The 12,204-nt window shown below is 44.3% G+C and overlaps 1 protein-coding gene across 1 annotated transcript in view; it reads left to right on the top strand.

The window, feature by feature from the left end:
• The window catches only part of LOC126199685 (protein O-mannosyl-transferase TMTC1-like), a 229,400-nt gene that overhangs the window by 132,607 nt on the left and 84,589 nt on the right, over positions 1-12,204 (top strand). The window contains exon 8 of the mRNA XM_049936612.1: positions 6,516-6,690. Coding sequence (XP_049792569.1) covers positions 6,516-6,690 — 175 coding nt within the window. The remainder of the gene's footprint in view (positions 1-6,515; positions 6,691-12,204) is intronic.

Genomic DNA, 12,204 nt, shown 5'->3' with positions numbered 1-12,204 from the left:
AAAGGCGCCTTCGCTTGCTGAGTTACTGCCTTCTCGACTCAACAGCATTTGTATCTATTATGATACAAAACGCTGCTCATAAAAATGAGATTTTCCAGTGCTCATACCTCGGGTCACAGCTGGAAAATACTAACGCGAATTCTTTACAGACGAATGGAAACACTGGTAGAAGCTGACATCGGGGAAGATCAGTACGGATTCCGTAGAAATGTTGGAACACGTGAGGCAATACTGACCCTACGACTTATCTTAGAAGCTAAATTAAGGAAAGTCAAACCTACGTTTCTAGCATTTATAGAGAACGTTTTTGACAATGGTGACTGGAATACTGTCTTTCATTCTGAAGGTGGCAGGGGTAAAATACAGGGAGCGAAAGGCTATTTACAATTTGTACAGAAAGCAGATGGCAGTTATAAGAGTAAAGGGACATGAAAGGGAAGCAGTGGTCGGGAAGGGAGTGAGACAGGGTTGTAGCCTCTCCCCGATGCTATTCAACCTGTATATTGAGCAGGCAGTAGGCCTAAAGGAAACAAAAGAAAAATTCGGAGTAGGTATTAAAATCCATGGAGAAGATATGAAAACTTTGAGGTTTGCCGATGACATTGTAATTCTGTCAGAGACAGCAAAGGACTTGGAAGAGCAGCTGAACGGAATGGACAGTGTCTTGAAAGGAGGGTATAAGATGAACATCAACAAAAGCAATACGAGGATAATGGAATGTAGTCGAATTAAATCGGGTGATGCTGAGGGAATTAGATTAGGAAATGAGACACTGAAAGTAGTAAAGGACTTTTGCTATTTGGGGAGCAAAATAACTGATGATGGTCGAGGTAGAGAGGATATAAAATGTAGAGTGGCAATGGCAAGGAAAGCATTTCTGAAGAAGAGAAATTTGTTAACATCGAGTATTGATTTAAGTGTCAGGAAGCCGTTTCTGAAAGTATTTGTATGGAGTGTATTCATGTATGGAAGTGAAACCTGGACGATAAATAGTTTGGACAAGAAGAGAATAGAAGCTTTCGAAATGTGGTGCTACAGAAGAATGCAGAGGATTAGATGGGTAGATCACATAACTAATGAGGAGGTATTGAATAGAATTGGGGAGAAGAGGAGTTTGTGGCGCAACTTGACTAGAAGAAAGGATCGGTTGGCAGGACATGTTCTGAGGCATCAATGGATCACCAATTTGGTACTGGAGGGCAGCGTGGAGGGTAAAAATCTAGAGGAAGACCAAGCAGATTCTGAAGGATGTAGGTTGCAGTGGGTACTGGGAGATGAAGAAGCTTGCACATGATAGAGTAGCATGGAGAGCTGCATCAAACCAGTCTCAGGACCGAAGACCACAACAACAACAATACCTCGGGTCCTATTGGCGATAATATGGTGTTTTGGACTGCCCTTAGGCTAGGTAACATTTGTGTACCCGCGAGAAGGATCTTCCTTGTGTCATCATGGAATAAATCGGTTGAGTCTTTTTGCGTTGGTGTGGTCTGCGGAGGGCTTGATGGGCCTTACGGAGGGACCATTAGTTCAAGGGCGGCTCCTCGGGAAAACTCCCAAAAACGGGTTCCCTTAGTATATTTTCGCGGTCACCAGCGGACCGAAACCCAGTCGAGGATTCCAAGACGGCTTTGCACAGTAAACGACTGAAGTTTTTACGGTATATTCCTATAATACCAGTATCGAACAACCATGAAAATTTTCTTGATATTTTTATCCATTTATAAGACACGGAGGTTGAAAGTTACCATACTTGTACACGTAAAATCAGGTATGAGGCAAAATATAAAAAATAAATAACCGCATTAAATGGGTGATATTTCAAAAGTATATTGTCTAGGCTTTTATCTACAGGACATACCTCTTCGTTTTCAAGAATCTTTATCCTTTATCAAGAAACACCACAAAAACTTGCTTTTTGGGTAACTGAACCTAGCCGCCGATACCGACACAGCTATGCAGAGAAAATGACTATAATTTGTACAATTTATTCTCAAGATCTCAGTATGGAAAAATGGCAACTTTGTCCGAGCGATTCTAGGAGCTTCAGTCCTGAACCGCACTACTGCTACGGTCGCAGGTTCGAATCCTGCCTCGGGCATGGGTGTTTGCGATGTCCTTAGGTTATTTAGGTTTAAGTAGTTCTAAGTTCTAGGGGACTGAGGACCTCAGAAGTTAAGTCCCATAGTGGTCAGAGCCTTTTGAACCATTTTTACTGACCAATACATTTCTTTTCGTGTGAGTCACATGTCCCGCAATGGCACGGAGGAAAAATACCTCTATTCGGGCACAAAAAATGCAACTGTGTTCCTGTTTATTTAAAAAACTCTGAAAAGTGGAGCGCCTGCTGTCTCATTTTACCTTCCCAGCTTATTTATAAATTTTCCGTGAACTTTTGGTATGCGAATATATTCGCGTTTTTTATGCTGAGAGAGAAAAAGACATTGGCAGTGTTAAATAGAGGGAAAAGTAATAAATACTGGAAGGTAACAAACAGTTCTTGTGTTACAGACGGATCGGAGGAGACAATGGCAGTGTGAGAGAATGAGAGGTACTCAGCGGCAGTGGAACGTGGTTGACAGGGACTGAACATCACAAGGAAAAGAGTGAAGGAGACAATGCCGGTGGGAGGGATAGGAATAAAGAGGAAGAGAAAGAGCTTATGACAATGACAACGAGGAAGAGACAGCACTATTAGGAAAGAAGGAACGGGATACTATCGGTAACGTAGAGCAAGAAGCAGACATGACAGCGAGGGAGGACTGGAGCAATAGGACAGAACGATGAGGATTGTAGCTATGACACGGGAGACACTGACAGAGAGTCAAGAAATACTGACAATGAGTTGGGCCGAACGAGTGAGTGAGACAGGGCAACTGGGAGTGGATGGGTATGAGCGACTGCAGAGATGGACTAGTGGATGTGAGTGAGTTACAGTTAAGGGAGACTGTGGGAATTAGAGGTGAGTCGTATGTTAAAAAAACGCGAATATTTTCGCAAGCCGAAATTTTCACGAAAATAAAAAAAACAGGAATGTATTCCCATTTTTTGTGCCTCGAGAGGAGTATTTTCTCCACTGGAAGGGTAATGTATGATCGAGTGAGTTGACTATAACAGTGACACACCTACCGACCGCCGCACGAAGCAGCAACTTACAGCTGCTGTCATTTAATGTTAATGGACAAATTAAAATTCAGCCGAAGTGTCTTCTTCGTTCGTAGAGAGTACATGGTCAAATCGCGTTAATAGTTTTGCAACACCATCAGTACTTTCCTGCGTTATCTGTGTAACATCCGACCGCTCGACCACGCGAGTGTGTCGTATGCACGTAAATGCCGCACACTATGTCCACATCGTTGGCTCCTTAGTGTGCAAACATCACAGCACCTTGCATCACAGGTCAAGTACCTTTCGTCGCATCACAGTAACAAGGTCTCACTTATCTATTGTCCTTCCTGTACCTATGCGTAAAATAAAAACACGCAGACATATTTCCTGTTACGCTATCGGCCATTGGAACGAAGAATACCGCAGTCTGCAAAATTCAGTATCATATTGCATTTAAGAAATAGCTGAAATATCTCCTTTGGTCAAATCCCTTAACCTTTTCCTGAGAAATTAGCACGTATAGCCAGTTCTCCGTCAAATAGTTAAGCAAATACGTCCACCCTCTGCCAGTTATGCTTCTTTTACTTTTCGTTTTTCAGTTAGTGATTCCGTCCAGTCTGCAATACAAGGGTTTCTGTAAGGTTCCTGTTTCTCTTCTTTTCCCTGCCTTTCTACAATGTCCAATGCTTGCTGCGGGCTTCATGCAAATCTTCCTCGTCGGGCTTTTTTTTTTCTTCTACTTTTCATGAACGAGTATAATTACGTAATTATGACAGTCACGAAAAATTTCCAGTGATCCAGGAAAAGATTTGCTTTATTATAATTCCATTCTTGGATCACAATGTTTTTTTGTGATCGTGTCCTTAATTTCGGTCGGTAATGACCACCTTCAGATGTAGAAAATATGATACACAAAAAGGTAGCCTATTTTGCAACACACCTGAATGTATATCAGAAACCAACACTAAAACAACTGTACCTGAGTAAAAACGTGTTGCATTACATATATCACGCGATTACAAGTGATGATGCAGTGAAAATCTTTAGTCATATCGGCTTCGTCAAACAAAGAAAACTATGGTATGAAAAAAGCATTATTGAAGCGTTCGTACTGTATATGAAGTGACACTCGCTTATACTGCTCTGTGGCTGCAGGTACCTCGATCCAAGGCCGCTAAGTGTTGCGGCCTCGCTTCTGCTTAAATGATTTCAAAGAAGTAAAAACGTCATATTCAAGTATCTGAAATCTTAGCTCAAATTTTAGTAAAGGTAACGTATAAAATAAAACGGAACCGCACAGTAATCTTGGGTTCGGTGTGGGGCGGCGGTGCGGTGGGTGGACTGCTGTGGCCGGTTGTGGGGTTGTGAACCGCTGAAGGCTACAGCGGGACGAAGACTCTCCCTGTTTCTAGGTCCCAGGTTCAGTACACAATACACACAATATGGGATGTAATTGGAACATAAAATAATATTTGTAGAATGCTTGTTTAGATATAAGAGAGGGGCTGATGGCAGTGAACTTTCATTCTTCTTCTTCCTTCAAACGGCTAAGTGTTGTTACAGACACAGCTTCGTCTCTTGTGCAGTCTTCGACATCTCCATTTGTGAAGAACATCTCATCTCACTGGTCTTATTGGTTTAAGTGGGATTCTCGCAGTCATCCTCTCGTTTTCTTCCCTATGATCTAGTGTTTGAAAACATTGCTTAAAAGAATATCATGTCTAATTAAGTGTCCAATAACTTTGCTTCGCGTTGGACTACAAATTTCAGGAATTATGTTTTCTCTTCTACTTCTCGCAGAACCTGCTCTTTCGTTTTTCTGTGAGCACCTGATTCTTGCAATTCTGCTGCAGAACCACATTTCCGCATATGGAGGGCGAGCTATCTCCTGCTTTGCTAGGCTTCAGGTTTCACTTCTGTACATTAGGACACTAGATGGAAAGGGCTTAACAAATCTTTTCCTAGTATGGTACCTGATATACTTCTTCAACAGAAGGTTCATCTTATTTAGGAAAGTGCTCTTGGCCAGTGCTACTCCCTTGAGATGTCTGTTGTTTTTTTCCACATTGCTACATTGGTAACGAAATACGGCTACTTCCTCGAGTATCACACTGCTATGTCAGTCTAACGTTAACCTCCTTTCTTGTCTATAACCATGGCTTTTGGCCTCTTGGTGTTTATTTCAGTTTGTTATCTCTTGATTTAGGAAGATAACCAATTTATTCAGTTCCTCCTTTGAGTCTGCTACTATTGCAGTCTCAACGGACAGGAAAACTAAATCAATAAACAAGCTCACCTGACAAACAATTTGTCATCCTTTCAGAAATCGTATAATACCGCGTAATTCCGCGGACTTTACAGCCGAATGGGTTGGGTTGGAACATCAGTCAACATTGTTGTGCAGATACGTCGCATCCAGTTCAAGCGACGTGCTGAGGATTTGATATAGTAGTTCCACCAAGTTGCGGTGGTGCTGATTTCAGCGTTTAATCTTCTGTTCCAAAATATCCCACAGATTTTCTCTGGGTTCGAATCAGGTGATTTTTGAGGCCAGTCGAGTTAAAATACTGTGGGGCACTATACAGAAAACCAGTTATATGTTCTTCTAGCCGACGAACTTCGCTGTTGTCGTCTTCATGCGCCTGTGTGAGTAATGGCCTCTTGCTAGGCGACCGACACCAAATGTTCATTGCATACCGTTGCCGTCGGAGTGACCACTCGTTAACAGGTGGGAGTGGACCTTCATTCAATGCCTACAGCATTTCCTGTCTTGTCTGGAAGCGATTTTGATTCATAAGCCGCTCTGGCCCATCATAATCAGCAACTTTTTTCCGATGAAACAGTTCTGACGTCATGTTTCGTGGGCACGGGTGTTTGCTTGTGGGCATACTGAACAATCCAGGAACTTCAAATGGCCTATGGCCATAGGCACGGCCAAACTTGACTACCCCTATTTTTAACTGTGCGTGCAATGTCCAACAAATATGGTTCACTGATCGCTACTGTCGTATGCTCGCATAGAGGCAGTGCGTGCGCACCTGAGGACATTACTGGATCACTGAGCCATATGTAAAGGCTTAACGATTAATATGTGCGAGCTCGCTGGGGTGACGAAATTTTATCCGGTGCGCTTATGCAAGAAATGTTAATCCAATATCTTTCGTAGAAATTCTCTACAGTACCATAATACCAACCAATCTTGCGATGTATCAGCATTCCACACCATCATGCTCATAGAACAGGAAGAATTCATACGACCAGCATCACATCGATCATCTATTTATTACTATTCTTTTCCTTTTGATGATATTTAAGCTTGCCTGGAGAGCGGCAGACAGACAACTGCCGACTCGCCGGCTGCAGACCTCGGCTATTCGCAGTGTGTCAGAGCGGGCGGCGTGTTGCAGGTCGTTGCTGGGAGTCTCTGCAGCTGTTCCGGAGGGCGCTGCGGCTGGAGGCGGGCCACGGGCCGTCGCTGCTGGGGGCCGCCAGAGCGCTGCGGGGGCTGGGGCAGCTGGTGCGCCTGCGCGTGCTGCTCACCAGGTACCCGCACTCAGAATTACTTGGAGAAATGCATGATACGTACTATGCGGTCTTACGATATACACTACTGGCCATTAAAATTACTAGACCAAGAAGAAATTAAGATGATAAACGGGTATTCATTCCACAAATATATTATACTAGAACTGACATGTGATTACACTTTCTCGCAGTTTGGGTCGATAGATCCTGAGAAATAAGTACCTAGAACAACCGCCTCTGGCCGTAATAACGGCCTTGATACGCCTGGGCATTGAGTCAAACAGAGCTTGGATGGCGTGTACAGGTACAGCTGCCCATGCAGCTTCAACACGATACCACAGTTCATGAAGAGTAGTGACTGGCGTATGGTGACGAGCCAGTTACGCGGCCACGATTGTTCAGACGTTTTCAATTGGTGAGTGATCTGGAGAACGTGCTGGCTAGGGCAGGAGTGGAATATTCTCTGTATCCAGAAAGGTCGGAACAGGACCTGCAACATGGGGTCGTGCATTGTCCTGCTGAAATGTAGGGTTCCGCAGGGATCGAATGCAGGGTAGAGCCACGGGTCGTAACACATCTGAAATGTAACGTCCACTGTTCAAAGTGCCGTCGATGCGAACAAGAGGTGACCGAGACGTGTAACCAATGGCACCCCATACCATCACGCCGGGTGATACGCCAGTATGACGATGACGAATACACGCTTTCAATGTGCGTTCACCGCGATGTCACCAAATACGGATGCAACCATCATGATGCTGTAAACAGAACCTGGATTCATCCGAAAAAATGACGTTTCGCCATTCGTGCACCCAGGTTCGTCGCTGAGTAAACCATCGCAGGCGCTCCTGTCTGTGATGCAGCGTCAAAGGTAACCGCTGAGATGGTAGTCCATGCTGCTGCAAACGTTGCCGATCTGTTCGTGCAGATGGTTGTTGTCTTGCAAACGTCCCCATCTGTTGACTCAGGGATCGAGACGTGGCTTCACGATCCGTTACAGCCATGCGGATAAGATGCTTGTCATCCCGACTGCTAGTGATACGAGGCCGTTGGGATCCAGCACGGCATTCCGTATTACCTTCCTGAACCCACCGATTCCATATCCTGCTAACAGTCATTGGGTATCGACCAACGCGAGCAGCAATGTCACGATACGATAAACCGCAATCGCCATAGGCTACAATCCGAACTTTATTAAATTCGGAAACGTGATTGTACGCATTACACGAGGCATCACAACAACGTTTCACCAGGCAACGCCGGTCAACTGCTGTTTGTGTATGAGAAATCGATTGGAAACTGTCCTCATGTCAGCACGTTGTAGATGTCGCCACTGGCGCCAGACTTGTGTGAATGCTCTGAAAAGCTAATCATTTGCATATCACAGAATCTTCTTGCTGTAGGTCAAATTTCGCGTCTGCAGCACGTCATCTTCGTGGTGTAGCAATTTTAATGGCCAGTAGTGTATTTATTCATTACTAGTTTAGATCATGGACAACCTCCGCAATGGAAAATTATCTACTGTGACAACTTCATATACCACGTGTAGAAGTGTGAAACCGGAATTTGGTTGCAGTAGTTACACATCTGTTGTTTGAAACTGATAAAAAATATTTTATTCAAAATAATCTCCATTGCTGTTTACACATTTCTCACACCTCTCCGTCCGGCTATGAACGCCACGCCAGAAAAACAGTTCTTCTTCATCTACATCTACATCTACATTTATACTCCGCAAGCCACCCAACGGTGTGTGGCGGAGAGCACCCTACGTGCCACTGTCATTACCTCCCTTTCCTGTTCCAGTCGCGTATGGTTCGCGGGAAGAACGACTGTCTGAAAGGCTCCGTGCGCGCTCTAATCTCTCTAATTTTACATTCGTGATCTCCACGGGAGGTATAAGTAGGGGGAAGCAATATATTCGATACCTCATCCAGAAACGCACCCTCTCGCAACCTGGCGAGCAAGCTACACCGCGATGCAGAGTGCCTCTCTTGCAGAGAGCGAAGCGAACCATTCAGAGAGCCATTTTCGTACATTTTCATACGAAAAAATGCCTTGTTCGGCGAGAGTGTGTTCCAGTAATGCAAGTAATCGATAATAAGACGGAGACAAATCTGGAGAATAAGCCGCATGCCTTAGTTTTTACTAACTGAACGTCTCGATCGTTTCCCTGACTCATTTTGGAGTGTGTGATGGGGCGTTATCATGCGGCAATATGCTTGCAAACGCAAGTAAACGGTAAATAGACGGACTCAAGTATGGAAATTAAGCCGCATGCCTTAGTATTTACTAACTGAACGTCTCGATCGTTTCCCTGACTCGTTTTGCAGTGTGTGATGGGGCGTTATCATGGAGTAAAATGAATTTGTGTTGCCTTCATCCATGTTCCGGTTGTTTTGCGCACAATTCTCGATTGAAATTGATCATTTGCTGTTGGCAGCGATCAGTGTTAAGGTTCAAATGGTTCAAATGGTTCAAATGGCTCTGAGCACTATGCGACTTAACTTCTGAGGTCATCAGTCGCCTAGAACTTAGAACTAATTAAACCTTACTAACCTAAGGACATCACACACATCCATGCCCAAGGCAGGATTCTAACCTGCGACCGTAGCGGTCGCTCGGCTCCAGACTGCAGCGCCTAGAACCGCACGGCCCAGTGTTAAGGGTTTCACTAGTTCTTAGCAGCTCATAATAGATGACACCCTTCTAATCTTACCAAACACAGAGTATTGTTTTCTTTACAAAGCGATTTGACCTTGCAGTGGATGTCGATGGTTTGCCTGGTTCACCCACGGCTCTTAGGATTCTCAAAATATATCCATTTTTCATCACCTGTCACTATTCGATGGAGTTGCATCTGGCGAGAAGCATGCCACAAGTGGTCTTTCGATTTGCTTCCTGTCTTTCATTTCCCCCACTTTCAGTACATTTTCCATAGCTTTCAAACCGAAGAGAAACGGCTTTCTGGGTCACATTCAATTGTTCCACGAGTTTCTGTTGAGTCTGAGTATCATCTTCATCCTATAAGGCCTGCAATCGGTTGTCTTCGAACTTTTTTGGTGGTTTCCCGCCCTCGTCGTTTCTCACGTAAAAATCACCACTTTTGAATATTTTTAACCACTCGAAACACTGTGTTTTCCCAATAGCATGTTCGCCGAAAGCTTCGACTAGCATTTGATGCGATTCTGTAACAGTTCTCTTCAAATGATAACAGAAAACCAAAGCTGTCCACAAATCGTAGTTTGTGGGCACCAAACTCGACATGTTTACGTGCTTGAAACAGATACCGACACGTGGAACTCGGGTTACTGTGTGCTGCAGACGCGGCCTCACGGGCCCTACACAGACGGATAGCACCAACTATAATGAAATTCCGGTTTCATACTTCTATACCTCGTAGCATACGTACTGTTTAACCTGGAAACAATACGCCATTGCTGACTTGAAAACGTAGGAAAACTGACTACTTAGCGCCGTAGTACAGTCTTAGCCAAGCAGGGAACATAGATGAAAATATGAAAAGTTGTAAGAGCAGTAAGAACAAAGCAACAATGCTCAAGTACATGGAATTACTTTGCAGTAGCCATAGTAAATCTGCTTTAGTATCGAAACGAAGGTCTTCCTATCCTGAGATGTCCGGTAGCAAGGTGCAGAACAGTTACGTTTAAGCAGATAATTTCTTGTGTTTTGAAAGGAACACAAATTCCGCTGTTGCACCGAAAACGAGTGAGTGGACAGGGCCTACTGTTGGAAGTTGCGTCTTCCGTGTCTGGTTTGAGACAGACATTTGGACATGAAAATGAATGGCCAATATATCGATTCGACGTACCAGGAAAGAGTAATAGAGGACGTTACGTGGAACACCCTAGCGAGTAGCCTTGGGCTGTCTAGTCTTTTAAATAATAACAATATTCTCCGAATGGCATTACCTTGACTAAGAAAGTTGTGTTCGCCTACGGTTGATTAATAATGTCGTCAGTAACAACGTAATTTTACCATCTGTCAGCGGTGTTTTCACTTATCACTACTTGGTTGCAATCTTTCCCCCACTATTCTTCTTCTTGTGCTACTACTTCTTCTTCTCTAAATGGTTCAAATGGGTCTGTGCACTATGGGACTTAACTGCTGTGGTCATCAGCCCCCTAGAACTTAGAACTACTTAAACCTAACTAACCTAACGACAACACATACATTCATGCCCGAGGCAGGATTCGAACCTGCGACCGTAGCTGTTGCGCGGCTCCAGACTGTAGCGCCTAAAGCCGCTCGACCACTCCGGCCGGCTCTTCTGCTCTCATTTGATGGAATTGGTGCAGGCCCGTTCCGAAACCAAGGGACTTTAACAAAATCGTTGCTTCTATGTCTTCATCTGCCATCCTGTATCCCGATTTTCTGTTTGACTGAAATGTAATGATTGTCATGACAGGCGGCCATGTGACATCCTTTTTAAGAAGTCGTACCTAATTTTTTGTAGAGTTTAATCTCCTCTCTCGTTGTTGCTTTAAGGTCTAGTTGAGTTTTATAGCTTCACTCTGCTCTCTCCGTCTCTTATCGTTGCTCCAAGAACTGACCGCAGTCACCTCATCTCAGGTGCTTCAATTCTTCGTCCATTGTCTTCTCTTAAAATCTATTTGTCACCACCGTACATGAGAGCATCTTTAGCCACCACCTTGTGTCCTAACCGGCCGCTGTAACCGAGCGGTTCTAGGCGCTTCAGTCCGGAACCGCGCTGCTGCCGCGCTCGCAGGTTCGAATCCTGCCTCGGGCATGGATGTGTGTGATGTCCTTAGGTTAGTTAGATTTAAGTTGTTCTAAGTTTAGGGGACTGATGACCTCAGATGTCAAGTCCCATAGTGCTTAGAGCCATTTGAACCATTTGAACCTTGTGTCCTCTTGGCGTTATGTCTTTCCTCATAGTTTTATCAAGACATCTGCTTGTATATCTATTTATAGTAGCATATTTCTGTGCATTTAGAACCACATCGTAATTTGTTTGGTACCTAATAGTTCACATGATTGATGTCCCTGATTCTCCAAGTCGTTGCTTGTAGTAAGCTTTTAAACTGTCCTCTTACCCTTTTTGTCATCAGACACATCCGTCCAGCTTTCTCCTTTAGATTTTCGAGCGAGGTGCTTTTTCTCCCACAAGACGACACCAACTTCTTGCTAGGAGTTTTCCCCTCTCCGAAACGTCGCAGTTAAAGCACCGAGAACTCGCCTTTCAGAACCATCTGCTACAATCCAAATGGGAAAAACTGCAGTCCCAGGGGCTACGCAGTTTCCACCTTTGTGGACGTGGCAGCGGGTTTTGTAGAAAGAGCTGCTAAGTGATCGCAGAGACGTTAAACGAATTTGTAATGTCACTGCCTATTCGGCATTGCTTGTGGCCTTCGGGTCCATACCATCCTTTAACCCCCATGGTAGGGATCACTACGTTAATGATACATAAATTGTAAATTTAAGGCATGGGTGTTTCCTGAAATCGGAATACAACGGGGTACTGTTAAATGAGGGTGACCATCATTGACATCTGCGCAATTACAGAAATGAACAGAGAACGAGAACGGA

Source organism: Schistocerca nitens, chromosome 8 (genome assembly GCF_023898315.1).
Source record: "Schistocerca nitens isolate TAMUIC-IGC-003100 chromosome 8, iqSchNite1.1, whole genome shotgun sequence".
Lineage (NCBI taxonomy): Eukaryota > Metazoa > Arthropoda > Insecta > Orthoptera > Acrididae > Schistocerca > Schistocerca nitens.
This window is presented reverse-complemented; position numbering and strand designations above follow the sequence as displayed.